This window comes from Onychostoma macrolepis, chromosome 05, assembly GCF_012432095.1.
Source record: "Onychostoma macrolepis isolate SWU-2019 chromosome 05, ASM1243209v1, whole genome shotgun sequence".
In the NCBI taxonomy this organism is placed as follows: Eukaryota; Metazoa; Chordata; class Actinopteri; order Cypriniformes; family Cyprinidae; genus Onychostoma; species Onychostoma macrolepis.
In genome coordinates, this window is record NC_081159.1 from 18,862,224 (window position 1) to 18,879,470 (window position 17,247).

Below are 17,247 nucleotides of genomic sequence, written 5' to 3' on the forward strand. Positions count from 1 at the left end.
CGATCTGTCTGCTGTAATTATGACACAGCTGCTTGTTTTCAAACATTTTATTGATGTATTTAATGACTTTAGTACTATTGTTTCAGAAAAATAGTTATTGAGGGAAAATAAAAATGACTTCAGCTCCCATCTTGATATTTTTAATTTGTCATATTTGGATTATTTTAATATATATTAATAATGTTTTATAAATTTATGGCCACCTTGAGAGTCCGTGGAGGTCCTCTGATTGAGAACCACTAATGCAGAATATACAAGTTTGAGACTGGTATGGACATATTTTGGTCAATATTTATTTTATGAAAAAAAAAAAAAAAACGAAGAATTGAATTATTTCCAACTTTGGTTTCAAGTCTTTATCACTTTATCCTTCAGTTTTATACAACAAAACTGGAAGCAGTAACTACCTAGTTTACAGTTAATATCATGGTCTAGTTATGTGTGTTCATATTAATTTCAGTTACACTTACAGGTCCCAGCTGCATTGTCCAAGGTAGTGGGGAAACAACTCAGAAGAAGAAAGTGGTCGGACCACAACTCTTAACACCATTTAATCTCTTGGACTCACTTTCACACGAGGCTGTTGGTTATTAAGGCTATGTGTGTAATAGAGAGAGAGAGATCAGGACCAGGTTTCACTTTGAAAGCGTTTTGTTTTCTCCATGGCATCCAGCATCTCCTGTGCCTGGTTTTCAGACATGCCACCCTCTTTCTGGAATGCTTCTTTCAGTGCGTCACACACACTTGTGGGCATCTGCTTGGCATTCCTGGGTGAAAAGGGAAGGGTAGCTCATTTCTGTAATGCTCCTCATATGTGCAGTACTGTCATATTGCTAAACAACCATACATCAAAGACTATAGAATACCCAAGACTTGTCACTCCTATAGTTCTGAATGGGGAAAAATGCAACGCTCAATTGCAGGAAGCCCCGCCTTCTGAATGAAAGAGCTAATTGGTAAAGTCAGCGCGTCACTGCAGCTGCCATTAGAAGTTCCGGTTGAAATAGAAACAGTCAGCGTTCTAAAATGTGTGCTGAGGACTGCGCATGCGCACTGGCTGATCTAGCCTGAAAAATAAGCTTTTTATAACGCTATTTGAGCAAAAGAAACAACATTAACGATACAGTTGTTGTCAGATTTCTTTGGTGATTTTAAATATGAAATTTAATCGTAAGCTTAGTGAACAGTTTTGGAGAATTTGATGTTTCCCCATTCAAAGATATAGGAGCAGCACTTGCATGTTTCAAAGATGGCCGCCGAGTGACATGACTTGTCTTAAAGAGACTTTGCATACATGTAAGGGTTTGACATTCCCTAAAAATGTTAATGTTTTAGTAAAGTGTTGTTGAATGCCTAAACTTGATGTTAAAAAAGACTTACCCAGCTATGTAAAAGAACGCATTCTTCTTTGCTATCAGATCCCATAAAAGTTTGCTTTGTTCCTTCACACGTTGCTGAACATAGATTTTTTCCTCCTGTAAATGAATCGTATTAAAATTTACCTAATTATATTCCACAACTTATAAAAGGAAACATTTCCAGGGAAGTGTTCTTGGGACCTCCCCAGTACTGCACATTTTGGATATTTGGCTTATTGGACAAACCTACGCAGTATTCTTAAAGTTGTCTGACCTGATCTCTGGAGAAGGCTGTGACAAGGATCATCTGGCCCGCCTGTACCTTCTCCTCCCATTCTGATCGACAGTAGAAGTCTTTTGATTCAGACCGACAGCCAAAGAATAGCACATTCGCTGAAACAGGAGATGAGACTTCAGTTAGAATGTATTATCACTAACTATTCTGTGACTTAGCAACAGCATTATGTCTCATGACACACAATCAGTCACTACTTATCAAATTCTGTATTATCACACTGTTTTATAAAAGTATATTTAAAAAATAGGCCCCATGTCTTGATTGTTACCATTCTGCACAAATAAAGCAGAATCCATCAGACCTTTAGAGGAAAAAGCTCACCAGAAACCTCTTTAGCAAAATTCAAGTTTGATCACTTTCAATCTTTTTCATTTCTGAAAAACTGCAAAATACAAGAAACTCACCCATCTTCCCCTGAGCAGCCCTCTCCTGTATGGCAGATCTGAAGGGAGCCACACCAGTCCCTGGTCCCACCATTATAACAGGGGTGTCTGGGTCCTGAGGGAAACTCAAACTTCCCTTCTTCACCCAAAGCGGTACGTAAACATCTCCTAAATAGCATTTTGGACACCAATAAAATGGAATGTACAGATTTCATATATTTTATTTGTCTGAGAACATTACTGACTGTTTTTTACTTTCTTTCAGTTTGATCAGACTAACCGTTAGAAGGGTCCAGAGATGCCAGCCAAGAAGAGCAGAGGCCTTTGCGTGGCTTAAAAAGCAAGCTTTTATATTTCACCACGGCAACCAAAATCTGGATGCGGTTAGGCTGTTGCTGTGGGGGAAAAGGTAAAATCAGAAAGACATATTTATAGAAATATTATAAATGTTTGCACCACCGTTCAGACATTTAGGGTTGATAATGTTTTTGAAAAAAGTCTCTTATATTTTCTGTTTTTATATATTTTAAAATGTAATATATTCCTGTGAACACAAAGTTGAATTTTCAGCCATTGCAGTCTTCAGTGTCAAATAATCCTTCAGAAATCATTCAAATATCCTAATTTGGTGCTTAAAAACATTATTTTCAATTTTCAATGCACAAACAGCTGCTTAATATTTTTTTGTGGAAACAACAATCCTTCGTTTTCGGGATTCTTGGATGAATTGGAAGTTCAAAAGAATTTATTTGAATTTTGTAACATTCGTAAACGTCTTTACTGTCACTTTTGATCAATTTAATGCATTCTTACTAAATAAAAATATTAATTTCTTTAAATAAATATCTTACTAACCCCAAACATATGAACAGAAGAACTCTATAAATGTTTAACAAATATATATTTATGTAAATATATACGTAAAAAATATTTACCAAGAGCGACGAGGCAATAGAGAAGGAGCGAGGCTGAATTTCTGGAAAAAGATCCAACAAGTAGTCAATGCTCAACTCGGCTGTGGTATGAGGGAAGTCTGCCAGTACCTGAGTTAACATTAGAAAGGGATTACACCACTTTTTTTTGAATGATTACACAGCTCTTTCCTAATCCCTATGACAAAAGAAGTCAGTCAGTGTATGAAATGAATCTACAGACATCCAAAAAAAAAAAAAATTGTATTAATTCACATCAACAGTCAAGTGATCTCTGACCTCCAGGGCTGTTCGACGGGGTCGGTTGCAGTAGGAGTGAAGAGCGTCCTGACCCTGAGCGGAACTGAACTCCAAAAGTTTATCACGCTCCAGCTCATTAGTGGCAAAAGTGGCCAACACCTCAAAGAAGGAACGCCGTGGAACAGCAGAAATGTCCAGGAACTGTTCCACCAGAAAGCGAACAGAGCAGGGCTGAGGAAGACGCTCAGGGACTGCTGCAACAGGAAGGAGAGGAACACAGAGTTTAAAAGGTAAGACTTTCTTTCTTACATGGATCACATAAGGAAGTTTGACACGTGGGTTTGGAACAACATGACAGAATGTTTAGTCTCACCTGTGCTGCTGTCAGTGGGAGTTAGTGTGAAGTATGTCTCCGGGTCAGTAAGTTTCAGTAGTTGGCAGAACTGCTCCACATCCTCTGCATCGTTACAGGGTCTCATCATTACAACATCCCCTGCACTGTACCTGTCAGAGATAGACAACATCTTTTCATACCATTTTGTGATGACATTTAATCTGTATGATTTGATTTGAAATATTTCATGTATGCTCACTGAATGTTGGAGCCGGTGATGTCGAACTCGATATGCCTGACATCCTGGAAGTGTGAAGGATGAGTCACTCTCTGATTGAACACAACTCGAGCTGGAAAAGGCTGCAGTGGGGTGGGAGGGGCCTTATTATCAGGGGTCTGGAGATGCTCAGTCTGCTTGTCTGGGACTTCATCTAGGAAGTGGAAAACGTATCGGGGTGGAAGTCTGGAAAAGATAGATTATGAATTGTTATCCATTTGAATTCATTCATTTAATAAACATTATTGTTAGATTAGTTGACAGACTTACTTTTCTTCCTCACGGAGTGGAGCAAGGCCAGCTGGAGGAGGGTAGAGAGACAGGGTTTTCTGCCAGAACGAAATCAACCAGGGGTCAATCACACCATCTGGCCTGAGGAGTAATAAAAAGATATATAGATATATCAGGTGCACACATAACATATATATTCATTACATATACATATACATATATATACAGTCACAGAGCAGTCTTCTGGGGCAGTCATGGCCTAATGGATAGAGAGTCGGACTTGTAACCCAAAGGTTACTGTGAAAATTAATCTGCATTGTTAATCCTTTTGATCTTTTATTTAAAAGAATTCACAAAAATCTAACCTTTCATTGGATAATAAGAATTTAAAATGGGGGGAAATATCATTATGAAATAAATGTTTTTCTCTAATACACATTGGCCACAATTAATGGCACCCTTTTATTCAATACTTTTTGAAACCTCCATTTGCCAGTTTAACAGCTCTAAATTTTCTCCTATAACGCCTGATGAGGTTAGAGAACACCTGACAAGAGATCAGAGACCATTCCTTCATCCAGAATCACTCCAGACCCTTTAGATTCCCAGCTCCATGTTGGTGCTTCTTCTCTTCAGTTCACCCACTCATTTTCTATAGGGTTCAGGTCAGAGGACTGGAATGGCCAGCAGAAGCTTGGTTTTGTGCTCAGTGACCCATTTTTGTGTTGTTTTTGAGGTTTGTGTTTGGATTATTGTACGGTTGGAAGATCCAAACATGGCCCATTATAAGATTTCTAACAGAGTCAGACACTTATTGATTTTTTATCTGTTGGTATTTGATAGAATCAGTGATGCTATGTGTCTAAACAAGATGTCCAGGACCTCCAGCAGAAATATAGGCCCACAACATCAAAAATACAGCAGTATATTTCATTGTACACATAGTACTTTTTATCCCTGTGTTCACCAAACCCATCTTGAGTGTTTGCTGCTAAAAAACATTTTTTTTGTTTCATCTGACCATAGAAGCCAGTCCCATTTGAAGTTCCAGTCGTGTCTGATAACTGAATATGCTGGAGTTTGTTTTTGGATGAGCTAGGAGAATTTTTCTTGAAACCCTCCCAGACAACATGTGGTGATGTAGGTGCTGTTTGACAATTTTTTAAAGGTTTTCTGACCCCCGAGACTCAACTATTTTCTGCAATTCTCCACCTGTGGTCCTTGGAGAGTTTTTATCCACTCAAACTCTCCTTCTCACTGTGCATTAGGACGATATAGACACACGTCCAGTCCAGCAGTTTCGTAACATTTTATGTTGATTGGAAATTCTTAATTATTGCCCTGATGGTGGAAATGGTAATTTTCACTGCTCTTGCTCTTTTCTTAAAGCCACTTCACTAATTTGTGAAGCTCAATTACCTTTTGCTGCACATCAGAAATATATTCTTTGGTTTTTCTCATTGTGATGGATGATTAAGGGAATTTGGGCTTTGTTTTCCCTCTTATTTATATTTCTGTGAAACAGGAAGCCATGGCTGGATAATCTCATGTTCATAATCACCCTGGAGTGCTCAAAATTGTGAATATGAATGGGAATATACTTCAGAGATATTTTACTCATAAGAATTTCTAGGGGTGTCAATAATTGTCCAATGTGTATTTGAGAAAAACATTCATTTCATAATGATATTTCCCCCCATTTTAAATTCTTATAATCCAATGAAAGGTTAGATTTTTGTGAATTTGTTTAATAAAAGATCAAAAGGAGTAACAATGCAGATTAATTTTCACAGCCACCTTTGATCATATTTACCAAGGGTGCCAATATTTTTCGCCATGACTGTATATATATACACAGTACATATACATATATATATATATATATATATATACATATACATATACATACATACATACATGCATACATACATGCATGCATATACATACATACATACATACATGCATGCATACATACATACATACATACATACATACATACATGCATGCATATATACATACATACATACATGCATGCATATATATATACATACATGCATGCATATATACATACATACATACATGCATGCATATACATACATACATGCATGCATACATATACATACATACATGCATGCATATATATATACATACATACATACATGCATGCATATATACATACATACATACATACATGCATGCATATATACATACATACATACATGCATGCATATATACATACATACATACATGCATGCATATATACATACATACATACATGCATGCATATACATACATACATACATACATGCATATATATATACATACATACATGCATGCATATATACATACATACATACATGCATGCATACATACATACATACATGCATGCATACATACATACATACATGCATACATGCATGCATATATACATACATGCATACATGCATGCATATATACATACATGCATACATGCATGCATATATACATACATACATACATGCATGCATATATACATACATACATACATGCATGCATACATACATACATACATGCATGCATACATATATACATACATACATACATGCATATATACATACATACATGCATACATACATACATACATGCATGCATGCATACATACATACATACATACATGCATACATGCATGCATACATACATACATACATGCATGCATGCATGCATACATACATGCATGCATGCATACATACACATACATGCATGCATGCATGCATATATACATACATACATGCATGCATGCATGCATGCATATATACATACATACATGCATGCATGCATGCATATATACATACATACATGCATGCATGCATGCATATATACACATACATACATGCATGCATGCATGCATATATACATACATGCATATATACATACATGCATGCATGCATATATACATACATACATGCATGCATACATACATACATACATGCATGCATGCATATATACATACATGCATACATGCATATATACATACATACATGCATGCATGCATATATACATACATACATGCATGCATGCATATATACATACATACATGCATGCATATATACATACATACATGCATGCATATATACATACATACAGGCATACATGCATGCATATATACATACATACATGCATACATGCATGCATATATACATACATACATACATACATACATGCATGCATACATGCATACATACATGCATACATACATGCATGTATGCATACATACATGCATGCATACATACATGCATACATACATGCATGCATACATACATGCATGCATACATACATGCATGCATACATACATGCATATATACATGCATGCATACATACATGCATACATACATGCATATATACATGCATGCATACATACATACATACATACATGCATATATACATACATACATGCATATATACATACATACATGCATATATACATACATACATACATGCATACATATATATACACACACACACACACAGATCTGATGTTTCAGATCAAACAAATTTAAATATTAATCAAAAATAACACAAGTAAACACAACATGCAGTTTTTAAATGAAGTTTTTTATTATGAAGGGAAAACTAAATCAAAACCCACATGGCCCTGTGTGAAAAAGTGCTTGCCCCCTCCTATTAAATCCATAGGCGTAAATCCCATCTGAGGTTTGTCCCCCCTAAAAATATCATTACAAGCGACTCTGTGTATTTAAAATAACTGCGTGAGTAGTAAAACAAAATAAACGCAAATGTTTGATTCCCCCCTCCCTTGCCTCACAGTGGTTTGGTCCACTGCCTGCTTTCCTCTTTTACCGATACACACACAGGAGTCCGGTGGGGGAGAGCAAGTTCTTCATTAACAGTTAGTTATGTGTAAGTAACTTAGGCTGTCAAGGCTATTTTATTCTCTTTAAACATCGGGTGAAATTATTCTCTCTTTATTACAGATGATGCTGGATCATTAATAAATTAGTCATGACAAAAAAATTATGATATCCAATGTTTTTCTATGAGCGATTATAAGGTTAACAAGCTTAATACTGTAGCCTGTCACCCACTACAACTAACACAGTGATAAACCTGTGTGTGAACTGATATTAGGCTAATATTGTAGACCTACCTATGTGTTGGGTTTTGCTCAATATGATGTTAAGTGGCAGATCAGTGGGCTTAATGCGGTTGAATATATAAAGAGACGTACTCGGTTTCAGACGAAACCTAAAATACTATGGATGACGCAAAATAATAATTATAATATGACCGCGTGGTGAACCATACAGTGGGGCAAAAAAGTATTTGGTCAGCCACCAATTGTGCTCCCACTTAAAAAGATGAGAGAGGCCTGTAATTTTCATCATAGGTATACCTCAACTATGAGAGACAAAAAAATCACATTGTCGGATTTTTAAAGAATTTATTTGCAAATTATGGTGGAAAATAAGTATTTGGTCAATAACAAAATTTCATCTCAATACTTTGTTATATACCCTTTGTTGGCAATGACAGAGGTCAAACGTTTTCTGTAAGTCTTCACACACTATTGCTGGTATTTTGGCCCATTCCTCCATGCAGATCTCCTCCAGAGCAGTAATGTTTTGGAGCTGTCGCTGGGCAACACGGACTCCAAAGATTTTCGATGGGGTTGAGATCTGGAGACTGGCTAGGCCACTCCAGGACCTTGAAATGCTTCTTCACGAAGCCACTCCTTCATTGCCAGGCGGTGTGTTTGGGATCATTGTCATGCTGAAAGACCCAGCCACGTTTCATCTTCAATGCCCTTGCTGATGGAAGGAGGTTTTCACTCAAAATCTCACGATACATGGCCCCATTCATTCTTTCGTTTACACGGATCAGTCGTCCTGGTCCCTTTGCAGAAAAACAGCCCCAAAGCATGTTTCCACCCCCATGCTTCACAGTAGGTATGGTATTTTTTGGATGCAACTTGGATTAGTGCATTCTTTCTCCTCCAAACACGACAAGTTGAGTTTTTACCAAAAGGTTCTATTTTGGTTTCATCTGACCATATGACATTCTCCCAATCCTCTTCTGGATCATCCAAATGCTCTCTAGCAAACTTCAGACGGGCCCAGACATGCACTGGCTTAAGCAGGGGCACTGCAGGATTTGAGGCCTTTGTTACTTTGATCCTAGCTCTCTGCAGGTCATTCACTAGGTCCCCCGTGTGGTTCTGGGATTTTTGCTCACAGTTCTTGTGATCATTTTGACCCCACAGATCTTGCGTGGAGCCCCAGATCGAGGGAGATTATCAGTGGTCTTGTATGTCTTCTATTTTCTAATAATTGCTCCCACAGTTGATTTCTTCACACCAAGCTGCTTACCTATTGCAGATTCAGTCTTCCCAGCCTGGTGCAGGTCTACAATTTTGTTTCTGGTGTCCTTTGACAGCTCTTTGGTCTTGGCCATGGTGGAGTTTGGAGTTGGACTGTTTGAGGTTGCGGACAGGTGTCTTTTATACTGATAACGAGTTCAAACAGATGCCATTAATACAGGTAACGAGTGGAGGACAGAGGAGCCTCTTAAAGAAGTTACAGGTCTGTGTGAGCCAGAAATCTTGCTTGTTTGTAGGTGACCAAATACTTATTTTACAGAGGAATTTACCAATTAATTCTTTAAAAATCCTACAATGTGATTTTCTGGATTTTTTTTCTCATTTTGTCTCTCATAGTTGAGGTATACCTATGATGAAAATTACAGGCCTCTCTCACCTTTTTAAGTGGGAGAACTTGCACAATTGGTGGCTGACTAAATACTTTTTTGCCCCACTGTATGAACTGAACTCATATTTAAACACGGTCCATGCTATGTACACATGCTGTGTACGCATAGCTATCCTTACAAGTACAATTTTGGCTGTATTATTTGTGTCCCCTTCAAAAATTGCTTATGAGAAATTTTATGTTTATTGTCCCCCCCTACTGTTAGATGAAATTAATCAGGGGCGTAAAATCATGAAAGAACTGTGATTAACCACATTATTTTAGAAAGCCGAGTTAAATTTCACTAGCCAAACCCAGGCCTGATTACTGACAGACCTGTTGAATCAAGAAATCACTTAAATAGAATCTGTCTGACAAAGTGAAGCATGTTTAAAGAGCAACACGTCATTCCGTGATCTTAAGAAATTCCTAAACAGATGAGAAACAAAATAGTTTACATGTATCAGTCTGGAAAGGGTTATAAAGCCATTTCTAAGACTTTGGGACTCCAGTGAACCATGATCAGAGCCATTATCCACAAATGGAGAAAACTTGGAACAGTGGTGAACCTTCCCAGGAGTGGCCGGCCTACAAAAATTACTCCAAGAGCACAAAGACGACTCATCCAGGAGGTCATAAAAGAACCCAGAACAACATCTAAAGAACTGCAGGCCTCACTTGCCTCAATTAAGGTCAGTGTTCATGATTCAACAATAAGAAAGAGACTGGGCAAAAACAGCATCCATGGGAGAGTTCCAAGGCAAAAGCCATTGCTGACCAAAAAGAACACAAAGGCTTGTCTCACATTTGCCAAAAAATATCTTGATTATCCCCAAGACTTTTGGGCAAATATTCTGTGGACTGATGTGACACAAGTTGAAGTTTTTGGAAGGTGTGTGTCCCGTTACATCTGGCGTAAAACCAACACAGCATTTCATAAAAAGAACATCATACCAACAGTCAAACATGGTGGTGGTAGTGTGATGGTCTGAGGCTACTTTGCAGCTTCAGAACCTGGATGACTCGCCATAATTGATGGAACCATGAATTCTGCACTCTATCAGAAAATCCTGAAGGAGAATGTCCGGCCATCAGTTTGTGACCTCAAGCTCAAGTGCACTTGGGTTATGCAGCAGGACAATGATCTCAAACACACCAGCAAGTCCACCTCTGAATGTCTCAAGAAAAACAAAATTAAGGTTTTGGAGTGGCCAAATCAAAGTCTGGACTTAAATCCAATTGAAATGCTGTGGCATGACCTTAAACAGTCAGTCCATTCATGCTTGAAAACCCTCCAATGTGGCTGAATCAAAACAATTCTGCAAAGAAGAGTGGGCCAAAATTCCTCCACAGCGATGTGAAAGACTCATTGCCAGTTATCGCAAACGCTTGATTGCAGTTGTTGCTGCAAAAGGGTGGCACAACCAGTTATTAGATTTAGGGGGTAAGCATTTTTTCACACAGGGCTATGTGGATTTGGATTTTGTTTTCCCTTCATAATAAAAAACTTCATTTAAAAACTGCATGTTGTGTTTACTTGTGTTATCTTTGATTAATATTTACATTTGTCTCATGATCTGAAACATTATAGTGTGACAAACATGCAAAAAAATAAAAAAACACTTTTTCACACCACTGTATGTATATGTGTATATGTATATGTATATGTATATATATGTGTGTGCGTACAGGTTTGTATATCCTGGTGGGGACTTAAACCTGAATACACACAGACTCATGGGGACTCGTGACCTAAATTGAGGTCCCCGTGGGTACAAAAGCTTATAAATCATACAGAATGAGTTTTTTGAGAAAGTAAAAATGCACAAAGTTTCCTGTAAGGGGTAGGTTTAGGTGTAGGGCGATAGAAAATATGGTTTGTACTGTATAAAAACCATTACGCCTATGGAGAGTCCCTACAAGGACAGCTGACCAGCCGTGTGTGTGTGTGTGTGTGTCTGACCTGTGATATGTTTTTCATGATTCTCTGATAAATAAAAAGTTAAAAAGAACAGTGTTCATTCAAAATATAAATTTTGTGTTACAATGTACACTCCTATTCAAAATTTTGGGGTCAGTTAATTTTTTTTTTTTAAGAAATTCATATTTTTATTCAGCAAGAATGTTATAAATGGAGAAAAAGTGATAATAAAGACTTACATTGTTAGAAAAGTCTATTTTGAATAAATTCTGTTCTTTTAATAATAATAATAATAATAATAATTTGTTACATTTATATAGCGCTTTTCTGGGTACTCAAAGCGCTTTACATATAGGGGGGAGTTAGGGTTAGGTTTAATGCCTCATCCGAAGGACAGTGCTTTTTACAATATACAGGTGCTGGTCATATAATTAGAATATCATCAATTTGTCAGTTATAATCATCAAAATTAAAAGAAATAAACATTTGAAATATATCAGTCTGTGTGTAATGAATGAATATAATGTACAAGTTTCACTTTTTGAATGGAATTAGTGAAATAAATCAACTTTTTGATGATAATCTAATTATATGACCAGCACCTGTAGTGTGCCCGTCACTATACTGGGGTGTTAGGACCCACACGGACCACAGGGTGAGCACCCCCTGCTGGCCTCACTAACACCTCTTCCAGGCGCAATCTAGTTTTCCCAGGTCTCCCATCCAGGTACTGACCAGGCTCAACCCTGCTTAGTTTGAGTGGGCAACCAGTCTTGGGCTACATATGGCTTTTTATTCATCAAAGAATCAAAGAGAAATATCACAGGTTCCAAAAAAAAATATTAAGCAGCACAACAGTTTCAACACTGATAATAAATCAGTGTATTAGAATGATTTCTGAAGAATCATGTGACACTGAAGACTGGACTAATGACTGATGACAATTCAGTGCTGCGTCAAAGAAATATATATTTTTTCTTTTTATTAATAATTATATTTTATTGTGGGTATATTAAAGTATATTAAAATAGGAAACCAATATTAGAAACTGCAATAATATTTCACAATATTACTGTTTTTCTGTGTTTTTGATCAAATAAATACAGCCTTAATGAGCATAAGAGACTCCATTAAAAATCTTATGGATTCCAAAGCTCATCAACCTCTTAAAATGCCTAACTATGACAACCCTTACCTCCACTTATTTTGAATTACAAGAGAAGAATAAACCGAGACATTTTGTCAGTATGTAATGGGAATCTCTGCTCACCCCAGATCATGTTGATCATCAGCCAGTCCAACAGGCAGCAGCATATTAGTACCAAGCTGAAGCAAACGCTTATGGAGCTTCTTAGCAATGAAGTTAAACCTGGAAAAAGGCCCAAAACGGTCTGTGTTGTTTGTCGTCTAACATGAAAACGCCAGTGACATCAGTTCTAAAAGATTATTTACCCTTTCAAATTAATTAAAAAAAGAACTTCAGTCATCATACTTTGGATAAGAGGAGTCTCCAAGGCCCAGCACAGCACAGTCAAGACGACAAAGAGAATCAGCAGGCAAAGACTTCCTGAACAGGAATCGCCAGAATTTCTATATGAAGCAAATATATAACATTTAAATATATGAAATGCGTGAAAGGTTTATGCAATATTAAAGTTTAGTGACTAAATTGTTGTTTATGGTCTGACCTTCATATTGTCTGGAGGATCCCCCTGTCCTGTGGTGGCACAGACACACACTACCAGAGACTCTGAGATCAAGTTCGCCTAACGAGGAGACATATTAAAGGGATAGCTCACCCAAAAATGAAAATTCTGTCATTACAGTTTTTCTCAGTCGCTTTGGTGCATTTCACGAATCATCCTTAATATTTGCAAAGTATGTGCATTTCTCAAAACAATTTGTACAAACAGCACCACACAATGGATTACCTGCAAAAGCCTGTAACTTACTCAGAATCTTTAGTTCATCTCTTAAAAGTAAGTATTTATGTCAATGAACATATCAGTGCCATCAGAATGAAATCAGAAGTCCTTGTGTCATTGTTCACAAACAAGATAGTCAAAATGCTTAGTCATGTTGTCAATATAACAGTGGACTCTGTTAGTATTACCTGATGTAAACTATGGCAACAGTTTGGATGACAGTTACTGTACTGAAATGCAGAAGGCTGCGCTTCTTATGTATGCCATATATCCATTTCAAAAGTACAAATTTACACATTACTGTATGTGGGATATTGATTGATAAAGACTGTTTTGAAATGTTGGAATTATTGATGATATGGTCGATCTCCCAATATTTAGCTGCACCCTTTGACCATTGTAAGGCCATGATTGACAACATGGTCCACAATAATGGCCCTTATTTCATCTGATATGCGCCTCTGTCCTTGGCCTTCTTACTCTTCCTCTCGGCTGTTGACCCTGATCGTTTTCTGGATGTTCATCCATTCTCAGAATTTGTAACTCTTGTGTTGTCCTTTGTCTATATGCTTTCCAATTGAAGCTTAATGAGATGCACCTTTGAGCTATTTCAGAGAACTGGTTTATAATTGATTGATCTACATTCTCTTCATTAGTGAAAGTCAAGATTCACTTGCACAATTCATGGCAAATTTACAAAAAGCCTAATAGAAATGTGTAGAAAATATGCTTGACAGTTTATTACAACTAGATCAACCATTTTGCATTTAATGACTTATACGATGAACTAATGACTATATGTTTTTATGGGTAAGACAACTGCACAGAGAACTATATAATACATTTTGAGCAACAAGTAGTTTTGAAAATGTCATTTCTGATCTGAGAAATGCACCAAAGCGACTGAGAAAAACTGTAATTATTCACCCTAATGTCGTTCCAAACCTGTAAGACCTTCGTTCATCTTTGGAACACAAATTAAGATATTTTTGATGGAATCTGAGAGTTTCTGACCTGCAAAAGTATTCTTTTAACATCATAAAATTACAGTTGAGCCACTGATCTCACATGGGCTGTTGTACTGATGTCCTTACTGCATTTCTGGACCTGGGAACATTTCAGTTGTGTTGCTGTCTATGGAAGGTCAGAGAGCTCTCGGATTTCATCAAAAACATCTTAATTTGTGTTCCGAAGGTTTGGAACGACATGAGGTTGAGTAATTAATTACAGAATTTTCATTTTGGGGAGAACTATCCCTTTAACATAGAGCAAAAGAGCTTATGAGTTATAGCGTTACTGTTAACCAATTAACCTTCCCGTTAGGGCTGCACGATATATCGTTTCAGCATCGATATCGCGATATGCACATCCGCGATAGTCACATCGCAGGATGTGCGATTTTTAGACCGTTATATTTATACTGATCGTTTTCGCGACAGCTATCGCATCACGCCACCCCGCGACGCAATGTCTTCACTGGACGCGAAAAACGACCGTTGCAAATCCTCTGAACTTTGTGTCAGTACGTCATAAAAAGAATGAGGGATTTACTCGCAAGGATTTGGCGTCTCGCGCCCAAGTGGCAACCTCCCGCTGCCTCTAGTGAAACCAACACGGAAGTGACTAAAACTGCAGTTCATCGACTGGCCGCTGGAGGCTGGCTCCAAAATGTTAAAATGCCCAACTTTACAGCAGAAAAAAAACATGTTTACAGCCTGGTACAAAAAATTATTTTGGTCTATATAGCTAATTTTGCCCTTCGTGACAACTGTGAGGGGGGTGAATTTTTTTATAACTCATCCGTTTAAATTATATTAAGCCTTAAAGTTCTGCATAATTAAGGGCGTGGTCACTTGAGTGACAGGTGGACTGCCGCGAGCTCTGCTGCTCCAGAGTGTGAAACTCACTAGTGCGAAACTTAGAAAACTGGCTTTAAAGATTTGTATTTGTACATAAAAAAATAATTATAGGTAGGACACTGGGAATCTGGCAATTAGATGTTTTAATCGTTATTGCTTACAGTGCTTTGTTATATGGAGCAGTTTGTTAGATCGCGGTCTCTCTCATTCAACATATAAAGCACTGTTTATTTATTTTATATCTTTGTTCTATTATATTTATCTATGTTTGTAATTTGTTCATTTTTCTATGCTGATTTACTCATCTACAATATTTTTTTTCCAAATAGAGCTTTTCAAGTCATCTGGAGTTTTTTTTTTTTTTTTTTTCATATCGCAATATATATCGCAGAAATACAAAATATCGCAATGTGAGTTTTTTCCAATATCGTGCAGCCCTACTTCCCGTGTCTGTGTATGACTGCAGACTGCATCGTGCACTGACCACATTGTAACTGTCCAGAGCTTCCACTCGGACTCTCATCCGCCTCCTCTGCGCCTGGCGGCCGATCCGCTCTGCTGTGTCCTGCGCTGTTCCCGTCTGACTCCCGTACAGGACCAGCAGAGCGTGGGTGCTCATTTTGTCACTGGAATCAGACAACTGATCAGAGAAGCAAATAAATGCAGCAATGTTTTAGCGTGGTTTTTGAGCAATCAACGTCAGATACACTATAAAATACAATACCGGAGCTTTTTATGAGACTATATCAATGGTTAGTTATTGAACCGACGGATGTAAAGGCATGTCAGTGACAGCTTTTTGTCGCCCACTGTCTACGTGACAATTCTCATGCAATACCCTGCATCTTTTCGTGATCTACGATACAGAAAATATTCCAGTTGAGTAAGATTGAGTGGCTTACCTAAATATATAAGCACTTTAAGTGATACCCTCACTACCGTCAGCACATGTACTGACAGAATGTAGAACGGACTTCACTTCACCGGGACATCAGCATGTTGTCATGAAGCGCTTTACGGCAGAGTTCATTTTCCATTCGAGCCAACGTCATTTTACGACAGTTGTGCAATTCATTCACGACACTGTAACCTAAGCTAAAAATTAGAGTGAAAGACTTCGGGAAACACGCCTAAAATTGGATTATTGGATTTCAAATCAATTCATTTTTTATTTCAGATCCATAGGTCCATATAAAAAAATAAAAACTTACAAGCATACATTTATAAACAAGAAACATACAGACTTTCATCTCAGTGCTTCTAAAAGAGCAGAAATACCTTGTATCACTTAATGTAAGGTTATTTAAGACCATTATGACAGTATTTTTTGAATCACTTACACACAAAAATATACATATAATTCTTAACACAGCATGCAAAAGTGGGTACATCATTAGAAACAAACACTTGTCCACCTAAAGAAAAAATCTTAACCCGTCATGAAATGCCACCTAGATTTTCATTTTAACTTTATATTTACACCACATGCGTGCCTTTTCAAGTGAAGTACAGAATTTTAGAGTCATCTGTATAAAATTTACGAGCCAGCATATTTACCTGTCCATACACACAATTTACAGCAATGACTCCGCACAGATTCATTCTTCTTTATATTGTAGAAACTGCCATACTATTTATCCTAATATATCAGATACCCATAATCGCCACACATATTCACAAAATAATTGTTATTTGTAGTTAAAACTTACTTCGCAAAATTAAGAAAACTGATCCGAGAACATATACTT

General features: G+C 37.3%; 1 protein-coding gene across 5 annotated transcripts; it reads right to left on the reverse strand.

Annotated features, from left to right (window-relative positions):
* Positions 1-24: 24 nt before the first annotated feature.
* ndor1 (NADPH dependent diflavin oxidoreductase 1) lies at positions 25-17,226 on the reverse strand. 5 transcript variants are annotated; one of them, XM_058775000.1, is made up of 15 exons: positions 17,057-17,226; positions 15,984-16,139; positions 13,404-13,481; positions 13,208-13,305; positions 12,986-13,084; positions 4,093-4,194; positions 3,805-4,008; positions 3,585-3,715; positions 3,251-3,465; positions 2,975-3,082; positions 2,320-2,434; positions 2,061-2,207; positions 1,633-1,751; positions 1,381-1,475; positions 25-767 (listed from the first exon to the last, which is right to left on the reverse strand). In XM_058775000.1, the coding sequence occupies exons 1-15, from the start codon at positions 17,099-17,101 to the stop codon at positions 623-625; spliced, it is 1,857 nt and encodes a 618-aa protein (XP_058630983.1). In that variant the 5' UTR covers positions 17,102-17,226; the 3' UTR covers positions 25-622. The 5 variants fall into 5 exon arrangements, with proteins under 5 accessions (XP_058630983.1, XP_058630984.1, XP_058630985.1 ...); XM_058775001.1 differs by having other exon boundaries at positions 15,984-16,125; positions 17,057-17,193; XM_058775002.1 differs by lacking the exon at positions 17,057-17,226 and adding an exon at positions 16,402-16,552.
* Between the last annotated feature and the right edge of the window lie 21 nt (positions 17,227-17,247).

What these genes read in the sequence shown, in the direction of transcription:
- ndor1 (XM_058775000.1), bottom strand. Translation starts at nt 17,101, where the DNA reads ATGAATCTGTGCGGAGTCATTGCTGTAAATTGTGTGTATGGACAG. An exon ending in ATCACCGGCTCCAACATTCA is followed by an intron (nt 3,716 to 3,804) that starts GTGAGCATACAT and finishes TATCTCTGACAG; the next exon opens with GTACAGTGCAGGGGATGTTG. An exon ending in GGCTGCTCAGGGGAAGATGG is followed by an intron (nt 1,752 to 2,060) that starts GTGAGTTTCTTG and finishes CTCCTGTTTCAG; the next exon opens with CGAATGTGCTATTCTTTGGC.